The sequence below is a fragment of the Pinus tabuliformis genome, chromosome 4_2, assembly GCF_031772625.1.
Source record: "Pinus tabuliformis cultivar Carrire ecotype Pingquan chromosome 4_2, CPIR1, whole genome shotgun sequence".
NCBI lineage: Eukaryota > Viridiplantae > Streptophyta > Pinopsida > Pinales > Pinaceae > Pinus > Pinus tabuliformis.
The window spans coordinates 129,952,368-129,974,472 of record NC_142304.1 but is presented as its reverse complement, the minus strand read 5'-3'; the positions used below and the strand labels follow the sequence as shown (position 1 = coordinate 129,974,472).

The window sequence follows — 22,105 nt, the reverse complement described above, 5'->3', positions numbered from 1 at the left end:
AAAACCACCCTGCTGAACTGGGTACAACCTAGGTACTTAGTCTCAGAATGCTTTCCAATCGAAGCAATCTGATCCCCGTGCCCAAAAACTCCAGTACAATCAAGACTCAAGAGTGTCTGTATCTCTGTGTTAAAATTGTTCTCTGTTTTTCCTCCTCTCCCTTCTCAAGATTTCCTTCCTCCTTTTAATTCCTCGTCCACCACCTTCCTCCCATCTCCGTGTCATTGTTTTGTTACGTGTAATTTTATAAAATCAAATCTTATTTGATTTTGTTGATTTTATTCGGATATGGAGATTTGATTTGATAAAAGTTTATTTATTATTTTAATAAATTAATTTGATTTATTTAATTTATAATTTTAATTAATTTATATTATAATTTTAATTAATTTATATTATAATTTTATTAATTTTAAATTTTAAATTTTAATTTGTAAATTAAAATTAACATTTTCTTTTAGTTTAAAGATTTATCATATATATGATATTCTGGTGAGGTATTAATTCATTACCTTAATTTATATCTCTTCCTGTAGTAACTAGCTTATATATAGTGCGATACATGCGGGTCCGTGCATACGTAGCTATTATATGGAGGTCTCGTATGTATGTTAATACTCGTATTTTATTTATAGTTATAGGTGGGTCATTACAAGACTGATAACGATTGTGCCATGAATACTCAAGCACCTCGAGAGAAGAGGTGGGGAGACATTGAGCTGTAGTCAGACGGACTACAGGAGATGAGGGGCAGGATCCTCGAGGTACCCAACCTCTTGGATTATACTTGGCTACGGGAGCCCCGAAGAGGAGTAGCAGGACTGGCGGATGTCAGTGGAGATGGATGCAGATGGAGCGACAGAGAGTGCTACAGTGCAGGAGTTCCAGGACAACGTGAGGCAGCAATGCGAGATGCATGGAGTTGCAGCAACGCAGAGGTCAGAGAGGGAGCACTTGTCAGTGATAGAGGGAGCTTTAGTGTCGGGAGTGTCTCTAGCCTGATAGAGATGTTAGAGTTGGAAGGATTAGTTACTTACTTCTCAGTAACTGAGTTGCAGTGCAACAGTTAGCTATAGGCAGCATGATGCAACATGATGAGAAGGGATGCAGTGCAGATGTAGCAGTGGCAGTGGCATGGCCATGGGCAGCAACACGGATGCAGAGAGAGCTGCCTTACGGATGCAGCAGTGGCAGGGCCATGGGCAACAACAGATGTAAAGGGAGCTGCCTTATGGATGCAACAGTGGCAGTGGCAGGGCCATGAGCAGCAACACGGATGCAGAGGGGGCTGCCTTACGGATGCAGCAGTGGCAGTGGCAGGGCCATGGGTAGAAGTACATGATGCAACAATGCAGAGGATGTTGGGCAGGGAGGCCTAGCATCAACACAGAGACTGATGCTGGATGATCAGGGTGATACTCGTGAGGAGTATTATTAGAGCACAGTTCTCGCTAAGAGGGAGTGTTGATTTGGGGTAGCATCGGATGTGCTCTAGTCACGAAAATTGGTGGAGAGACTATAGCACATGAGATTTCCAAGACCTAGAAATGGTTTGGGCAGAATCTAACCAATTTGGTAGATATTAAAATAATAAATATTTTTAATGGAGTTCTTAAGTCTAAACTTAGGAAAAATAAAATATTAATGTGAATTAATATAAAACTGAGTTAGAATGGTGCAAAAGTCATGGATCAAGCCAAATGTAATCTTAGCTGTTGATGAGAGTTAATCTCGGCCGTTGATGAACCATCGAGAAAAGTATAAGAGGAGGCTTGAGGGTCAGTTGGAGAACACACACCGAGTTGATCAAGAATTCGATTTTCTGGGGCAGGGCTTGCTGAGGAAATCGAAGGAGTGATGAGAGTTGCAGCTGAGGGGTAGTGAATATAGTAGCAGAGAGGTAGAGATAGTATCGGGAGCATCGGCGCAGAAACCGGGAGAGGGTTGACATAGAGCCAGCTAGAGGCCACGCAAAGGCAACCGAGGGGCCACACAGAGGCAGCCAGGAGCTACGCAAAGCCTGAGGAAGGCCAGCGTGGGAGACACAGAGGCTCCAGAGGCAGACATAGAGCCCCGAGAGGTTGACGCTGGGCCAAATAGGCTAATGCTGGGCTGACGTTGGGCCAAAGAGGCTGACACAGACCCTAGAGGCTGATGTTGGGAGGTTTCGTGGGGTAGATTGGAGTTGGAGAGCTGGATAGGGTGATGCAGTCCCTATCAGGGTGACAAAGAGCAACAAAAGTGCTGTAGTGTTGCTGTGGAATCGTTGCTCAGTGATTTAGCCGGAATATCTGTCTCCGACTGAGAGGTACTACTGCTGAGGGCATTCTCTATTGGGTGAGCCATTTCTGGCACCAAGATTGTATTCTGAAACTGCTTAATAATAAAACCCTCTGAATAGCTGCATCGATTTTCCCGCATTGGGTTTTTTCAGGGACATTAGTCCAAAAACAACGGTGTCACTTGTGCTTGTTTTTTTTCAGTTGATGATCTGTATGTATTGATACTGTACTCGTATTTAATTTCAGTATTTACATGGTAATAACTTAAGTAACTGAACAATTAGGAAGAAATAAATCAGATAGTACAGGAAGAATTTCTAATGGATAGACTTAGAAATTCCAACAACGCAGAGGGTTTTAGGCTGACGCAGAGGCCAGGAGGGTTGACGCAGTGCTTCAGAGTGGGCCGGAGAGGGTTTCGTGGAGCAGACTTTCAGAATATCTGCTTCCGAAGAGAGGTACTACTACCAGATTATTTTCTCTGTCGGGTCAACCAGTTTGGCACCCAATGTACTCAAGAAAATCTGCTTAATAATAAAAACCTTAGAACTGCTGCACCGGTTTTCCCAAGTTGGGTTTTTCCGGGACGATTTGTCCAAAAATAATGGTGTCCCTGGTGTGTTTGTTCATTTCTTTCAGTTGTTGATCTATAGATGGTTGAGACTGTATAGTGTTTATTTTAGTATTTATATGGTTAAATAACTTGTTAGTAATTAAAACAAGTAGGTGAAATAACCCTGAGAATACACAAAAATTTCTAATAGGTAATACTTAGAAATTTCAACATGGTATCAGAGGGTTGCAGATCACAGGAGAGCTGAAGGTGCCAACTGAATTAGAGAATTTGTAGCAGACACAGCTGTCCCGAGTGACAAAAGTTGTTCCTAGGTAGAAAGCAGCAGAGAAGGGTTGACGCAGAGGGCCTGCGTCATCAATTCGAGCTAGAGAGAGGCTAGCGTAGAGGCAGAGGAAGGCAAAAGAGGCTCATGAAGAGCTACGCAGAGACTAGGAGGGTTGACATAGTTGGCCAGGGGAGCAAATCAGCCTTGCTGGGATTGCGCAGAGCCTAAAGGCTCAGTTCTTCAGTTGCTGGGGCATATGAAGCAGTGGGCAGATTGCGGAGAGTGAAGCTGGTGGGTTGCTGTTGCTGTCAAGGCAAAACAGTACCTAATGGGATAAAACCAAGGTAGAAGGGAGTCGCTACCTCGGCAGATTTCCAGCCAAGAAATCCAGATCAGTGTTGCAGGAGCATAGGAGATCGGAGAGGCGTGATTCGACTATTGGTAGGAGGATTTCCAGGAGGGAAATCGAGACTCAGAGGCAGTCTAGTAGAGAACTTCTAGGAGGGAAGTAGAGACTCAGAGGGAGTCGAAGAGAGAACTTCCAGGAAGGAAGTAGAGACTCAGAGGAGTCGAAAAGAAGAGTAGAGATGGCCATGAATAGACCGAGGGATCAGGACAGGCTGGACGGGGCGTCCAACTTTGTCATCTGGAAGGCCAGGATCCTATCCGTTTTGGATAGACATCGCATCAAGGCCTTTGCCTTGAGAATCGTGGCTATCCCAGTCGACCTAGCTGATAACGAAAGTTATGAGGATGCGATGGCCAAGGCGGAATGCATAATCCTTGATGGGGTCAAGGATCATGTGGTTCAACGTATTGCCGAGAAGAATACGACAAAGGAAATGTGGGTCACCTTGACGACATTGTATCAGGGCACTTCCATGCAGAGGAAGATGCTGCTGGAGAATCAACTGCGGTCGTACCAAATGCAGAAGGGGGAGCAGATAGATCACTTCCTCAGCAGGTTGTAGGAGATCCGGGACCAACTGGCTTCCATAGGGGCCATGCCAGATCAAGAATTAATGGTGAGGATTTCCCTAAACGCAGTGTCCGAGGAGTGGGAGACATTCGTCCAAATCATTTTGGGCAGAGCGAATCTTCCAGATTGGGAAGAACTGTGGGAAACTCTTCGCCAAGAAGAGATCAAACAGATGATATAAGCGGGAAGTAGTGGCAAAGGAGCCCGGGTCAAGAAAGAGGAGGAAGAGGATGCAGCTTTGGCATCTGCGGGACAACAGGGGAAGAGGAAGAAAAATGATCTCTCCAAGATAAAGTGCTTCAACTGTGGGGAACTGGGCCATTATGCAACCCAGTGTCCAAGGAATAAGAATAAGGGAGAGGCGTCCGACTTTAAGGCAGTGTCGACGAAGGCAGAGAAGGAGGTAGAGGATGATGACGATTGTGCCATGAGTGCTCATGTACCTCTAGAGAAGAGGTGGGGAGACATCGAGCTATAGTCAAGAGGACTACAGGAGATGTGGGGCAGGATCCTTGAGGTATTCAAACTCTTGGATCATATCTGGCTACGGGAGCCTCGAAGTGACAGTAGCAGGATGGCGGGTGTCGGTAGAAGCGGATGCGGATGCGGATGAAGTGGCAGAGAGTGCTAGAGTGTAGTAGTCCCAGGCAGCGCAGAGAGGGTTGCAGTAGTGCGAGAGGTACATATGAGGTTGCAGCAGTGCAGGAAGGCACGAAGGTGTTTGCAACAGTGCTAGAGGCACAGTGGTGTTGTAGCAGCGCAGAGGCAACAGAGGGAGCACGTGATAGTGGTAGAGAGAGCTTCAGTATCGGGAGGGTTTCTAGCCTGACAAGGATGTCAGTAGTTGGGTAGATGAGTTACTTACTTCTCAGTAACTGAGTTGCAGTGCAGTAGTAGCAGTGGTAGTGCTATGGGCAGCAAGATGCAACATGATGAGAGAGGGCTGCAGTGCAGATGCAGTGTTGGGAGGAAGGACCAGTGACAGCACAGATGTAGAGGAGTTGCGTACAGATGTAGCTGTGGCAGTGGTAGAGCCATGGGCAACAGTATAGGATGCAACAGTGCAGAGGATGTTGGGCAGAAAGTCCAAGCATCAACACAGGTACTGGTGCCGGATAATCAGGGTGATGCCCAGTGGTGGAGTATTACTAGAGCACATTGCTTGCTAAGAGGGTGTGTTGATTTGGGGTGGCATCAGATGTGCTCTAGCCATGAAAATTGGTGGAGAGGCTAAAGCACATGAGATCTCCAAGACCCAGAAATGGTTTGGGGAAATTCTACTTGGTAAAGGAGATATTAAAATAATTAATATTTTTAATGGGATCCTAAGTCTAAGCTTAGGAAAATAAAAATATTAATGGGTATTGATATAAAACTGGGTTAGAAGGTTCTAAATGACATGGATCAAGCCAAATCTAATCTTAGCCGTTGATTAGAGATGTAATCTCGGCTATTGAAGACTCAACAAAAAAAATATAAGAGGAGGTTTGAGGGTTAGTTGGAGATACACCAGAGTGATTAGTCAGTTCAATTTTCTAGAGTGGGGTTTGCTAAGAGAAATCGAACCAGTGATCAATATTGCAGCAAGGGGCAGTGAGTGCAAGGCAGAGAGGCAGAGATAGTGCCGGAAGACCAACGCAGAGGTAGAGAGGTAGATGCAGAGCTAGAGGGAGCCACGTAGAGGCCAGCAGTGACTGCGCAGAGGCCAGAAGGGCCTGCGTGATTGACACAGAGGCTTCAAAAGTGACGCAGTGGGCCAGAGAGGCTGCACAGAGCCTTAGAGGGTTGACGCAGAGGCCAAGAGGGATGATGCAGTGCTTCAGAGTGGCATGGAGAGGGTTTCGTGGAGCAGACTTTTAGAAGATCTGCTTCCGAAGAGAGTTACTACTGCCAGATTATTTTCTCTGTCGGGTGAGCCAGTTTGGCACCCAGTGTACTCAAGAAAAGCTGCTTAATAATAAAACTCTCAGAACTCCTGCACCGATTTTCCAAAGTTATGTTTTTTCGGGGATGATTTGTCCAAAAATAACAGTGTCCCGTGTGTGTTTGTTCATTTCTTTCAGTTGTTGATCTGTAGATGGTTGAGACTGTATTGTGTTTATTTCAATATTTATATGGTGAAATAACTTGTTAGTAATTAAAACAAGTAGGTGAAATAAACCAGAGAATACAGAAAGATTTCTAACAGGTAATACTTAGAAATTTCAACAGCTACTATAGTAGAGAACTAAGTTTTCCAATCTACACCAGAGACAAATACTCAAGACCAAGATGTCCCAAATGATCTCGTCCTCCTATTTTTAAAGGGCCGATAGATAGATCTCCAATCTTCTAGAAGTATTTTATTTTATTATTTAATTATTATTCTAGAAGATCCTCCTTGATTTCATCTTAAGTGACTTTTTAATTTATTTAAGTCACTTTTGGCCTTTTCATCTTAATTAGTCTTTTCCCTTTTTAATTAAGTGTCTAATTAAAGTCACTTTTAGTTTGGTAAAATGGTAAATTGCCCCCCATATTTTCTTTGGCCATTGGGAGCCATATCTCAACATCTCATCCTGTAGATCTTTTCATTCCGGTTCCAATGAGTTATTACACTAAGGTGTTCCATTGTATATTCCTCCCATAATGCCACCTCAAGCGTAATTAATTAAGTTATGCTCAATAAAAACCCATTTTATGGGAATTATCAGAAAGCAACGGAATCAAAAACAAGCTATGTGGAACTGTTCTTGATGATGAATATGCCAAATGAATGTTGTTGGATCCCCTAAAAATCCCTCAAAACCCCTCTGGGATCCCTGATGATGTAGTCCTGCTCCTGTGGCCTAGCCATCACGTACCTTGGAAATCCATCCTGGCGGTACTATAAAGGAAACTGAAAATGGGGACATTACAAGGTCATCCAAATACCGTGGTTTCTCTTTTATAACCTTTTTTAATTTAATTATTCAACGTCACTTTTACATGTTGCTTTTTAACCCAATGACATTTAAACAATTAAATTAATTTTTCTCCTTTTTACTGATTATAGCCCACGGGAATCAAATTGGCTACTGAGTTGTTCTCCAGAAGTGATCATTCGGAAAGGGACATTACAGATACCGTGCCATGGGATAGATTTTACAACAAAATTGTCAAGGGTAACCCTTGGCACTAAATGCATAGATGGGAGCAGGGAAACCTTTGTTAGATTTGAACCCTGGTGGATGGCGTAACAAGCCATCATCCTCACTAGTGAAAAAATACCCTATTGGTGATGTCTCTTTTCCTCACTTTGTCTGCTAGAATGTTGACACTCCTCCTTTGACTGAGTGTTTGGTTCTTGGCTGTAGCTTTCCTTAGCCAGTTCCACTAGAGGGCAGTTATGTACTGCAATACACCATCTTGTTGAGTGTATTCCATCCATTTTATTGTGCAATATTCTTCTTACTGCAATGTATTCATCTCATTACGGACAGTAGGAATAATATTCTAATTTCTGACTGAAATGTGGCTTTTTTTAATATGTGCAGCTGTTATTGATCTAATACTTATATATTATTTTGAATTTTCTGTCCAAACCAAATGTCACAGGCTGATGCTTTGGTCGTAAAAAAGGCAACTGAATATGGTGCTGTGGAAATATGGATGAATGAACGAGTTCGCAGGGCTTGTGCAAGCAGCTGTGCTGATTTTGTTCATGGTTTCATTGAGGTGTAGCATTTTTCGAGAATTTAACATCAATGTTTAGTCTGAGATTATTTTTTAGAAATTTGAATATATTTTGATTAGGCTTGATTGAATCAGCTTTCTTGTTTGGCTGCTAACTCTAGGTGCGAATGATGTTTTAAGTGCTCCATTGCAGAGTTCAGCAAAAGGCAAAGGAGATGAATACTGGCTTGTATGGCGTTATGAAGGAGATGCTACACTGGCAGATCTTATGCTGAGTAAAGATTTCCCCTATAATGTTGGTATCATATCTGAAATCAGTGAACACACATCTGGGTTTTTGGATTTTTAGGAAGGTGGAGAATGCTTATGTTTAATGTCTTTGCCTGACTTGTATATGTGAAAATACTATTACCTTTTTTGGGCCAAATTTCAAACCCAGTTTCTTTACGATGATACAATGACCAGTCCATTTCTTTACATCCACCACAGCCAGTATTGCCTTCTACTTTGAGTGTCCGTTCTCCATATAGGCAGAATATTATGACACCTCCAACATAGAGTACGCTCTCACTGAATTTCTGTATCCATGGTTTTGTTAAGATTTGCAGCTCTTTTTTGGCTTCTTAAGGGGTATTTGATGAGACTTGTTTTAGAAGTTCCTCATGGACTTAGTTTCACAATTTATTCTTTTTCTATTTCATTGTACAAAATTCATAGAGGGCTTGGTCACACTTGATCACCCACCTAAATATGTTTACTTTAACTGTAACCCTATGAGACTTGGTCAAAGATGATTATTACTGTCCATCAACTCTGTACTTTTATATCAATTAAGATGTTAGGTGAGGTAGCAGGGTTAACCCTATAATAGATATCTTATTTTGTTCCACTTAGTTACTGAATTCAATTGAGTGAATAATACAATGAAGATTGTATGATATGTGTACATTGCAACTGATATCTTCTTATACTCACGTACTTTCTCTCTTGTGTTTGGGTATCTTTTGCATTGTTGTTATTGTGCTCATATCATTTGGTATCCAAACATTAAGATTAGGGCCTCTGTAGAGTGCTGTGATTTTGGCCTTCTTGGTGATTTCTTTCCAGCCTGAAATTCTTCTTGAGCTCTCAGCACCAAGAGGTTCCGGAAATATACAGGTGTGTTGACACCTTTCTTTGTTGATTTCAAGCCATCAAGACTCAGCAAACCTATCTTTGCTCAGACTACTATTCTCATTTTTACTTGTCTACAGTTTATTTTTGTTTTTGTTTTTTTTTTGCTTTTGCAGGTCCTGTTTGTTGGTGTATGTCCATTCTGCTGGTATTCTGTCCTTTTTTTTGATTAAATCTGTGGAAGAGGGGCATTCTACTGATCAAACCCACAGAATGGTTCAACACTAACAACTTTTTTATTTGAGGCCCATTAGGCACCTGTAATCCATGGATTACTATTTCCTGATGCAAGAGTGACCTATTCTTGCATCCCTATTTTTCTATGGTTCTTCGCAAGTTTCCCAATGACTCCAAAGATTCTTAGATTCTTAGAACTCTAACATTACTCAAATCTGGGTGGATCAGAAGAAGGGAACGAAACATGTCCTGGTGGAAAGTCTCAATATTTATCAAGGGCAACTGACTTCAACAACAAAAAGGCTTTACAACCAGAATGATGTCTCTCTCTCTCTCTTTATATATATATATGCTTTTGTTCTCCATGGAAAACTTCCTTGGATAAACCCTCTAGACATTATATATTGCTTTTGTTCTCCATGGAAATATATATATATATATATATAATATATATATATATATATATATATATATATATATATATGCTTTTGTTCTCCCTCTAGACATTTCCTCACGTTCTGCTCAGGGTAAATCCTCTAGACATTTCCTCACATTCTGCTCAGGGTAAATGTTGTTGACCTCCTTGGCCCTTACGGTTTCAGCATGGCAAGTCAAACCACTTGAACTATCCCTTCAGTCCCATTAACCTATATATGGTTATTAGTTGGAGATTAATAAAATTATTTTATCTCATCTTATCTAGGGCCTATGTAGGATACACACACACACAACCCAGGTGCCATTCGCAGAATGTGAGGAAGTGCCTAGAGAGTTTCCTGTCAAAAGTTTTCCATGGAAAAAATATATATATTCCTTGGGAGGGAATGCACACATATGTATGTATCCGTGCACACACATTTTTCCAAGGAATGTATACAGATAGATAGATATTTTCCATGGAAAACTTCTTAGGGGAAATTGTTTACCCACTTCTCACAACCATCTCCATTGCCCAATCATCTTTCACATTAGATACAGGTATTTTTGTCCTTCAGTTTGATGGAGCCCTAAATTTGGATGCTTAACCTGTGGATTCATAGTTTGGAAGCCTACAAAACTCATCATACTTTGCTTAGGCTTAGAAGATCATTGTAGTTGAGGTGCAAAAGGAGGAACAACCCCCACATGGTGGTAGACACACACCCAACACCTTGCGACCTCCAATTAAACTTGTTCACACTTGGGGATGATTTCAAAGATGCCACGTTCAAGCAATTCTACTTGTTAGGGCACAACGATACTAATCTGACATCATGGCTTATATGTGTGTATATATATATATGCTCTATGTTTTAAAGTCTTTTCCAAGAAAAACCCAAGGAATGTGGATGACATCCCTAGTAAACCTATAGGTGTAGACTAGTGCACCTCGGCTAAGGGGATTCTAACTAGGCACAAGTTGGCATAGAGCTATCTAAATGCTCAACAACATTTGTGACAATTAGTTGAGTTAACCACTTAGGATTATATATATATATAGGATTTGCTTTCCCTTTTCATGATGTGGCTGTTAGTTTTTGATAGCATCGGAAGTGCTCTAGTCTTGAAAATTGGTGGAGAGGCCAAGGCAAATGAGTTCTAAAGAACTCAGAAACCGTTTGGTGAAATTCCACCCAGATTGTATTTTATTAAAATAATTAATATTTTAAAGGGAGTTCCAAAGTCTAAACTTAGGAAAATTAAAATATTAATGGATATTAATCAAAATATGGGTGAGAATGATCTAGAAGGCAGATCAAGTCATGTTTTAATCTTAGCTGCTGATTAGAGACTTAATATTGGCCGTTGAAGACTCAACATGGAACATATAAAATGGAGGCTTGGGGTTCATTTGGAAACACACAAAGAGATTGAGGAAATCGATTTTCTGAGGTGAGAAGTTCTTGGGGAGAAAATCGATTGGGGAGATCTTGCAGCTGAGGGGTAGAGAGAATTCGGGAGAAGGACTTTCCGGAAAATACAGAATAGAGAGGCGAAGAGAGCTGTTGGAAATACTGAGAGGGGGGTGAATCAATATTCCTTAGCAATTAGCACTTTTAAATCTTTTCAAAGCATTAGTTAATCTTCAATTATTATTAATATTTATGCAGTAATAACAGTAAATAAAATAACACAGTAGACACAAGAATTCTAGGTGGAAAACCCCCTCTGGGTCAAAAACCACCGAACGCTTTTCTATTAAATTCTTTAATCTTCAGCCTTAACTGAAATGAAAGCAACAACTTCCTAGAATTCGAGAAAAACATTCTTCTCTAGCTCCCACTGGAAGGACGCCCCAACGCCTTGGTTTCTTCAGTAGTCAACTGAATCGATGCCCCAACATCCTAGCGAGCCACAACTCGCCCTACCACCACCCTACCACCCTGAAGTGTTCATAGGCCCCAACCTATAGGCGACTTCATACACCTGCCTAGCACCCCCTTGCCACCCTATAATGACTGAAATAAGACAAGAGTGTGGATTCTTGTACCAGGGACAATGATCCACGATACAATATGATTTACAATGATTTTGACTGAACACCCAATCACACTATGACCTGCAACCCAACCATGACATCATCCCAACAGAGACTCCTATGCCTCCCAATAATGCCTTTTCGACTCTAGGAAGATTGACTTTTTTACAATAATGACTTTTCCAATGATGACACTTTTACAACTTTACAATGATGACTCTTGGCTTTGACACTTCTTCACAATATACAGATGGCTGTCATGTCTTCAAAGGATGTCCTACTGCAATGCTTCCTTTGATTTGATACTTCTACTCTTGAATTCTTGCTTGAAGTTGTACTTGAATCTTCTTCTACCTGCATGCAAAATTTGCTCGACGAAACCAATCCCAAAACAAAACAAAATACCCTTCAACTTACCTCTGCCTGCAAAACACATGTAAGTGCATAATAATGAATAAATACAAATTAAAATTACAATGTGTACCTGAAGTGTGCTTGTCACTTTTGTTGTTGACTTGTTGCAGTAGTAGACAAAGACTCCCACTCTTGATATAGGCCTGGACTCTATGCAAGACTATATCCAAAATTGACCTAAAGATATATACAATAAAAACTGATGACAAACCCTAGACTTGTGATGGACCAAGTTCTAAGTACAACAACAGAGACCATTCTATCAACTATGACAAGACAAGTAACATGAACTTACAACATCATATAGATTTAGTAGACTTGGTGTAGCATCAACAATATGTAGCATCAAATGTGTATCATCAAGAATAGGACATCCGAAATGTGGTATCAAAACTAACTGTGACATATAGAGACATAGAGATATAACCGAGACCTTGTATGTATTTACATTGTTCTGCAAAAACATATGTCAGAGATGATACTCATATTTCAAATGTAAACACTAATCATACATACCTTGCTGTAGGAGACTTACCCTTGACTGTTGATGTGTGGTCCTTACTGCAGTGATCATTGAATGCATGCTTTCTTTTGCCTTCTAGGAGCTTGATATTGAATTTGTTGTATCTATGTAAAGTTGGATCTCCAGGGTCTGAAATTTCGTCTTGTGGTAGTCCTCTGAGTCCTCTTTCCAATCCCATAGGTCTGATCAAGATTGGATTCTTCAATAAAGAGTTATGCCCAATCTCCCACAATGACCTGATTATAGACTGGTTTAGTTCAGTACAGCGAACTTGTACGAAGTGGCATGTGTCACTGGTGCGACCTTCGGCCCTGAAAACGCTACTCAACAAACTATAGTCTGTCCTCTTTCTGTGACTATTTACGAAATTTGAATTAAATGCTTAGAGAGAAAGTTATGACGATTTTCCCAACGTCGTATGTTTGACATGGAATTCGGGAGCCTGCAAAAACCCTAACTTCCTTAGATCATATCTCCGCAAATATAACGAACCAAGATTTGAAATTCGGTCACGAGGTTCATCAAGATTTCGGCTCAAATGGGTTTTAATTTCAGGTTTTGAAGCTTCGTAGAAAAAAAATTATAGCGAAAATGCCACGATGGCCTGTTTTAAGCCACAAAATCCTTACTAGAGGAGGATATGAGGGTCATTATTTATATGAATGTCTTGAGTTGAGAGGGTCCTCAACAAGTGAACATTGGAGGGATTTTAGGAGCAATTTTTTATTATTATTAATTATTGATTATTCAATGACCACAACCAATTATGAGTGCCATGCCACAACCCCATAGGGTTTTAGCCCACTAACTGGGGTTACTAACTTCAAACATGAATATATCTCAAACCGTGAAGAATTACTTAGCATGCCATATATCAATGGAAACATCTCAACGAGTAGAATCCATCTAGAATATTCTTGACTCAGCATAGAGTAAGTTGTCAGTTCAAAATGCCCATGCAAGATCGTGGTAGCCCCTGGTGCTGCTTGGGTTGACATCAATGACAACAACTGATCAACAAGAGCTTGTTGAGAGGCAGCGCAGCAGCCAGGAGGGCTGACGCAGAAAAGTTGCCTGTCACGCAGAATCCAGAATTGCTGGAAAAGCTGGTAGAGATGACGCAGAAGCAACGCATTAGCCGGGAGAGCTGACGCAGAGGCAACGTAGTAGTCGGGAGAGCTGACGCAGAAAAGCTGCCTGTCACGTAGAATCGAGAACTGCTAGAACTGCTAGAGCTGTGGGGAACTGTTGGAATAGCCGAGAGAGCTGACGCAGAGGGCGGAGAAGGTGACGCATGGCTGACACAAAGCCAACACAGAAATAACTGGGGTTAGTGTTAAATTTAGGTATGTTCTATGCTTAGAGCAATTTACTTCAATTTTTCATATTAGTCCAATGTCAATATTTAGATTAGCAATCACATCAGCATGATAGTAAAGTGCAAATAGAACATAAACATAAATAGTAGAAGACAAGCGAACATAAGAGGACACAAGATGTGGCACCAGCCAGGGACAAACCCCAATGTGGGGAAACCCTTGATCAATTCTTCTTATAATCTTCAATAGTTCAGTAGAGAGAGAGATAGTACAAATATACAAAATTGATATTTATGACAGCAGTTAAAAGGCCATCATTCTACTAATGATGATTGTTCAAAGATGCAGTCTTGAATTCTCATGACAGTCTTCAACCAATAAGAATGCTGTAGTAGATCATCAATCTGGTAGCCCTCCATATAACACTGCTGCAACATTCCACTGATATCTTGCTACACCTGCAATTCTGGTTAGGGCACAAAATGCAGCCCTTAACCTTTTACGCTATTAGCCAACTCAGCGCTTCTAGGGTTATGGTCCACCAAGGAGAGTCGTCTTTATCCATGCTGCCTCCAGCAAGCAGTGCACACCTCAAGGCTGCCTTGGAACAACCTGAGCTGCTTGCTATGGCTTGCAACCTGGCAAAGCAGCTAGCTGTAGCTGTAGTCTCCTTCAACAGGCCCTAACAAGTTCCTAAATAGCAGTGTTGCCTTCTGCATAAACTCAGCCTAGCTAACTGCACTTGCCAGGCACCCATATACATTCAAATAAAGCTCTGTTTTGATCGATTACTAACCTTGTGACTGCGGTTGCCAAACATACCTAAACCATGCCTTAGAACAACAATATTTCACACGTCTCAGGGATTTCCACGCTGCTCTTTCTAGACTCCTTCACGCTGATATATGGCTCCTTTATGTTGCGGCTAGGTCTCTTTAGGGCTTCCTTTGCAGTGTATTGAAGCTCCCTTATACAATTGATAGATCTCACATCAAACTGCGGCTAGATACCTCCTTTCTCTGCGGCTAGATATCTTTATTGACAGCGTATTAGGTGTCTCCTCTAGTTAGTGGATTAAGGCTCTTGAGGCTGCGGATAGGAGCCTCTCTATTCAGCGGATTAAGGTCTCCTTTAGTCGCATTTGAGGGTCTCCTTTGACAGCGGATTAAGGTCCCTTTTTGACCTGCAGGTAGGGCACTTTAGGACTGCGTATGAGCCCTTCTTTACTGCGGCCAGATCTCCTTCAACTGCGGCTAAGTGACCTTAGTTGACTGCGTCTAGGGCTCTCTTAGAAGAACCTTTCCACTATGTCCTCCTTGAGAGAGGACAACCCAAACGAGTGGAGAGGAGAGATCAAGAGAGATGAGTGTATCAAATGACTTGAAGACTTCTCCTATTTATAATGCAACGTTGAGGATAAGTTGGGGTAATTTTGTTGTTGGTCGACCTTGACAATTTGTCAAATAATACAAATAAATTCATATCTCCATAAATACATGTCAGAATCGGATGATCCTTAGATCAATCCTACACCTCTCGAAGAGAGGAATCGAAGAAAAATATCAGCTGCCATAAATAAGATGGCCCACATGAAGTTTGGCCCTAGTTGCGAATTTTAACACTCCCTCTCAACTAGGATGAACTCCATCTGCGAATCCCTCTGCCAGTTCGTACTATCTCTGCCATCAATGCAGTGCCCTGCACTGCATTGATCTGCTCTGCTCTGCTGAACTATGTAGAAGAATGAGTGATCAAGAATGTATCATACCATTCTCTACTGACCTGAAGTCAGTCCCAGATGAAAGAGAGTGTTTCATACCACTCTTACTGATCCGAAATCAGTTCCAAATAAAGAGAGTGTCTCATACCACTCTTACTGACCCGAAGTCAGTTCCAGTTGATCCCAGATCAATATCATCCTAGCATAGGAAGTACGGTAGTACACGATGTGTCCATCAGTAGTACTATGGTCCCTATCCTCATTTCCCTACTCATTGGCCAGATGAAAGTTACTTCCCATGAGTCGCAGATTGCATGGGTAGGTGTCTCAGCAGGAGAAGGATGAACCACTCACCCTGCCTACATGTCGCCAGGGGTATCCCAGGGGAAGGCTGAACCACTCACTCTGTACACAACAAATCACTAGGGGAAGGCTGAACCACTCACCCTATGATTGTTTCTCAGTAGGAGAAGGATGAACCACTCATCCTACCTACATAGAAAACCACTAGGGGAAGGCTAAACCACTCACCCTATGGTTGCTCATCGCTCCAAGAAGTACCCCATGCCCCCTAGAGCTCCCAGAGCTCGATATATCATACAGGATCCTCAGGAGAGGGTCTCTCCACAACTCCTAGTCGTTCTCGGAAAGTCAAGAATTTGACCTTTCCCAGGGGCTTCGTCAGAATATCGGTGACCTGCACATCACTCCCAATGTGATGAAGCCTTATTGCTCCTCGTTGTACCATATCCTAGATAAAGTGGTACCTGATGTCTATGTGCTGGGAGCGATCACGAAATACTAGATTCTCTGATAATCGGATCCCACTTTGGTTGTCACAGAGGATCACGATGGTATCCAGCACGTGTCCAAACAGCTCACTGAAGAGCTTTCGCAACCACACAGGTTCATAGGAGGCCATACTCACAGCTATGTAACCCGCCTCAGCGGTGCTCAAAGCAACCAACTTCTGCTTCCTGCTCATCCAGGATATCAAAGCAAAACCCAAAGAGAACCAACACTCAGAAGTGCTTTTGCGATCCACCATACTGCCTGCCCAATCAGTATCAGAATAACCATGCAGCCTCACAGCTCTAGCAGTGAATCTCAATGCATGAGTGATTGTGCCCCGAAGATATCTCAGAAGATTCTTGGCACCAATCCAATGTGAGTGATGAGGCTCAACCATATATTGGCTCAACATGCTAACTGCAAAACATATATCGGGGCGGGAGTTCACCAAGAACATCAATGCTATTATGAGTTGACGAAACTCAGAGGCATTTCCCAATTTAGGTCCGGCAACACTACTGCATAACTTCATAAAGTTAAGCTCTAGCAGGGCAATCACAGGCTTGTAGTCCACCATTCCAAATTTGGAATTCAACTCCCTCTTACGTTTGTAAATGAGAGGGTCTGTACCTGTCAGAAAGAGGTCGTCCACATAAAGTACTAGTATGAGAGGTCTATCATCCACAACCTTAAAGCAATGGTTTGGATCGGCTTCACTCTTAGTGAATCTCAACTTCATCAGATAGCTATCAATCCTCTCATACCAAGCCTGGGGTGCTTTCTTTAAATCATAGAGAGCTTTCTTCAACCTGCATACATGAGATTCCCGATCATGAATCTCAAACCCCTCGGGTTGTTCCACATCTGTGGTCTTGCTATTACATGAGGGGAATGGTCCCCTTGTAAGTTTTCCTTCGATACATCTCGGACATGTACCTTCATGCTCTTCTTTGAATTCAGGCATCACTGTCACCATCTGTCTCACATCGGGTAGGGCCTTACAATGAAGATGGCCAGACCTCCAGTGCCATAGTTCAATTGAAGAGATCTGTCACACGACATGGTCCTCAATGGAATTCCTGCAACTTGATACAAAGTGCCAACCTTGAACCCAAGAGTAAAAGCATTTTTAAAACTCCTTTTCCAAACATGTACCTTTCCATCGATGAATGCCACCTTGTGACCTTTGTCTTCCATTGCCGAAATGGACACCAAGTTCTTTTTGAGATCAGGTACATATAGAACTTCTTGTAAATGAAAATAGTTATCCTGATCCAATTGAAGAGCAACGTTCCCTATACCCTTTACGGGATAGGTGGCATCGTCTCCAAGAATAATCTCCAAGTTTGTATCCTTCTCTATCAGATTAGAGAGAGCTTCCTTGTATCCGATGAAGTGCCTTGAAGCACCACTATCAATAAGCCAATTTCCCAAAGTGTTTGGAGGAGAGGTAGTCGAGAGGGCTGACATAAGATAATGCTCCTTTTGCTTATCAGAAACAACATTTGATTCTTCATACCTGGAATTTCTAGATTTCTTGGAGGGTCGACCATTTCCTTGATGTCCTGCATTCCTTTTTCCTTTGCCATTGTACCTGTCATTCCTTCGATCATTGTTGTTGAAGTTGTCCCTGGAATGATTGTGATCATAATCATGTGATGTGTCCCTTCTATTTGGACACTCCCTTGCATAATGGCCAAACTTATTGCAAGCAAAGCATCTGCCCTTCCTTCCACCCTTAGATCTGGGCTTTCCATTGAAATGACCTTTAGACCTTGCATTATTTCTCCTTTTGGCATGAGCGGAGAAAGCAGTGGGGTTTCCTCTATTAGAGGGCATCTCTTGCTCCACCATCTTGGTTTCTTCTTGAATGCATCTCGACATCAATTCTTCAAACCCTGGAATTCGATCATTATTGAGAATAGTGGTTCTAAATATACACCACTTGGATGGGAGCCCTCCAAGAGTAGTGATAGTCAGTTCCCTGTCAGATATGATTTCTCCAATCGATAAAAGATCATTCTTGATCTCAGTGATCCTTAAGAAGTAGGATTGAATATCCTCGTCTTTGCCATTCTTAATATCCTTTAGCTTATTTTTGAGAAATAAAATTTGATTTGCATCACTAACCTTGAACATGCTTACCAATTTGTCGTAGATCTCCTTGGACGTGTTTAGATCAGAGATGTAAACCACCAGACGCTTGTCAATGGAATCTCTGATAATGTTCTTCACTTTGACTTCACCCTTAGTGTACTTGTTCTTTGAAACAACTGGTGCATTTGATGGAGGCTCACGGATTTTACCCTTCACATAGTCCAACACTTCATGTTCTTCCAATGTAAGATCAAAAGACATCTTCCATCCGTGATAGTCAGATTTTTCACGGAGCTTGTCTTCAGCCGGGAAGTGGGATGAGGAATCCATTGAGCCTTTGACCTTGTCCAACTGTCTTTAGTGATTACTCTTTCGCTCTTGCTTGGGCTTTGTCTTCACCTCAGCTCCGATACCGTGTTAAATTTAGGTATGTTCTATGCTTAGAGCAATTTACTTCAATTTTTCATATCAGCCCAATGTCAATATTCAGATTAGCAATCACATCAACATGACAGTAAAGTGCAGATAGAACATAAACATAAACAGTAGAAGACAAGCCAAGACAAGAGGACACAAGATGTGGCACCAGCCAGGGACAAACCCCAATGTGGGGAAACCATTGATCAATTCTTCTTATAATCTTCAATAGTTCAGCACAGAGAGAGATAGTACAAGTATACAAAACTGATATTTATGACAGCAGTAGAAAGACCATCTTTCTACTAACGATGACAGTTCAGAGATGCAGTCCTGAATTCTCATGACAGTCTTCAACCAATAAGAGTGCTATAGTAGATCATCAATCTAGTAATCCTCCATATAACACTGCTGCAACATTCCACTGATAGCTTGCTGCACCTGCCATTCTGGTTAGGGCACAAAATGCAGCCTTTAACCTTTCACGCTATTAGCCAACTCAACCCTTCTAGGGCTGTGGTCCACCAAGGAGAGTCTCCTCTTTATCCATGCTGCCTCCAGCAAGCAGTGTACACCTCAAGGCTGCCTTGGAACAACCTTAGCTGCTTGCTATGGCTTGCAGCTTAGCAAAGCAGCTAGCTATTGCTGTAGTCTCCTTCAATAGGCCCAAACAAGTTCCTAAATAGCAGCATTGCCTTCTTCACAAACTCGGCCTAGCTAACTGCACTTGCCAGCACCCAAATACATTCAAATTAAGCTTTGTATTTAATGATTACTAACCTTGTGAATGCGGCTACCAAACGTACCTAAATCTTGCCTTAGAACAACAGTATTTAACACGTTGTCACAGGGATTTCCATGCTGCTCTTTCTAGACTCCTTCACGCTGATATATGGCTCCTTTATGCTGCGGCTAGGGCTCTTTAGGGCTTCCTTTGCAGCATATTGAAGCTCCCTTAGACAACTGATAGATCTCACATCAAACTGTGGCTAGATACCTCCTTTCTCTGTGGCTAGATATCTTTATTGACAGCATATTAGGTGTCTCCTCTAGTCAGTGGATTAGGGCCCTTGAGGCTGCGGATAGGAGCCTCTCTAGACAATGGATTAAGGTCTCCTTTACCTGTGTTTGAGGGTCTCCTTTGACAACAGATTAAGGTCCCTTCTTGACCTGCGGCTAGGGCACTTTAGGACTGCGTATGAGGCCTTCTTTACTGCGGCCAGATCTCCTTCAACTGCGGCTAAGTGACCTTAGTTGACTGTGTCTAGGGCTCTCTTAGAAGACCCTTTCCACTACGTCCTCCTTGAGAGAGGATAACCCAAACGAGTGGAGGGAGAGATGAAGAGAGATGAGTGTATCAAATGACTTGAAGACTTCTCCTATTTATAATGCAACATTGAGGATAAGTTGGGGTAATTTGGTCGCCGACCAACCTTGACAATTTGTCCAATAATACAATAAATTCATATCTCCATAAATACATGTCGGAATTAGATGATCTTTAGATCAATCCTACACCTCTCGAAGAGAGGAATCCAAGAAAAATATCAGCTGCAATAAATAAGATGACCCACATGGAGTTTGGCCCTAGTTACCAATTTTAACAGTTAGCCAGTCTTGTGCCGGATCAACCAGAATTCTGCTGGGTGAAATGAGGTAAAACTCACTCAAATTTTCCGCCAGTATTTTCTCTATAAAGGAGTGTTAGATGAGCATCCTAGATTGGTATTCAGATATTTCTCTTGCATAATAATAAACTCTCAGAAGTGTTGCACCAGTTTTGCCACATTGGGTTTTTCCGGGGACTATTGTGTTCAAACATAAGTGTCCTATGTATCTTGTTCTTTGCTCTGTTTTTTGGTTCATGAGATCAAATATTTAATTAGTGTAGGTTGCAGAAGTAATTTGCTTTAGTATTCAGAAGAATAATTTGATGAATGTAATTTAAAAAAAAATCAAGTAGGTGAAGTAGATTGAGATTTGTTGCAGTAGGGGTTCCTTCGAGTGTAGGAATTTTCACATGGTATCAGAGCATTGATTTTAAAACAGGAAGAGCAGATCCAGTGCTGAGCAGTGAGGTCGAAACCTACACTTGGCAACAATTCGAATCCCCTTGAAGGGATTGCGCAATCCTTGTCGGGAAGCAGGTTCGAGGAAATCTCTCTCTAAGTGAGACGACAGAGAGGTACGATTTCCAGTTCGTGACTTTGTAGAGGCAGAAGAAGTAACGCAAAGCCTCATCGCAGTGCTTGAAGGACACAGTTTCTGGCGAGGCAGAAATCTGTTGGAAAAGAACGAAGATACGTAGAAGAGGAATTTTCTGAGTAGCTGAGCAGTGCTAAGCAGTGACTAGAGGAGTTAGTTCGACAGTTGGGTGAGATGGCATCACATGGGCTCAGAGATCAGGACAAGTTGGAAGGTGCTTCCAACTATGTCATATGGAAGACTAGAATCTTAGCTGTTCTGGAGAAATATGATCTCGAGGCCTACGTCAATAGTGTTGTAGCTGTTCCTGTTGACAACGATCAAAAAAAGAAGTACAAGGCTGAGCAGGGGAAGGCAAAGAGGCTCATTCTCGATGGAGTTTGAGATCATGTGGTCTCACACTTGTAGGATACAACCCGAGAGATGTGGGAAGCCTTGTCTTCTTTGCATGAAGGCTCTTCCGAACAGCGGAAGATGTACCTAGAACAAAAGTGGCAACGAAATTTGATGCAAAAAGGAGAAGGGGTGAACCTTTATCTGTAGCGTCTTTAGGACACTAGAGACCGGCTTGCTACAGTGGGGTCCACTCCTCAGCTAACCACGATGGTGAGGATAGCCTTGAATGGAGTCTTGAATGAATGGCAAGTTTTCGTCCAAAGTATATTGGGCAGGGAAATGCTACCTTCATGGGAGGAGATGTGGTTGACTCTTCAATAGGAGGAGTTAAGGAGGGACCTAATGAAGGTCAACCTTAGTGGCAGTAGTGGGAGTGGCCCAAAGACGAAGGAGGAGGAGGAAAACACAACTGTAGTATTGAAGGGACAACAAAAACATAAGCAGAAGAAGGACATTTCGAAGGTGAAATGTTTTAGATGTTGCGAGATGGGTCACTTTGCATCTGACTGTCCTTTGAAGCAAAAGGATAAGGACGAGAAGCATGATCCAAAGGTTGCAGCCACAAAGATAGATAAGGATGAGTTTTCCATGAGTGGCCACGCATCTCCAGGAGGCAGATGGGACGATATTGAGCTGTAGTCGGGAGGACTACATGTG

At 42.1% G+C, this 22,105-nt stretch overlaps 1 protein-coding gene across 2 annotated transcripts in view; it reads left to right on the top strand.

The window, feature by feature from the left end:
• The window catches only part of STN7 (Serine/Threonine kinase domain protein), a 305,972-nt gene that overhangs the window by 100,919 nt on the left and 182,948 nt on the right, over nt 1-22,105 (top strand). The window contains exons 3-4 of one of the 2 annotated variants that reach the window (XM_089428317.1): nt 7,680-7,799; nt 7,951-8,052. The exons of the other annotated variant lie outside the window; for it this stretch is intronic. Coding sequence (XP_089284443.1) covers nt 7,680-7,799; nt 7,951-8,052 — 222 coding nt within the window. The remainder of the gene's footprint in view (nt 1-7,679; nt 7,800-7,950; nt 8,053-22,105) is intronic. 2 annotated transcript variants of the gene reach the window in all.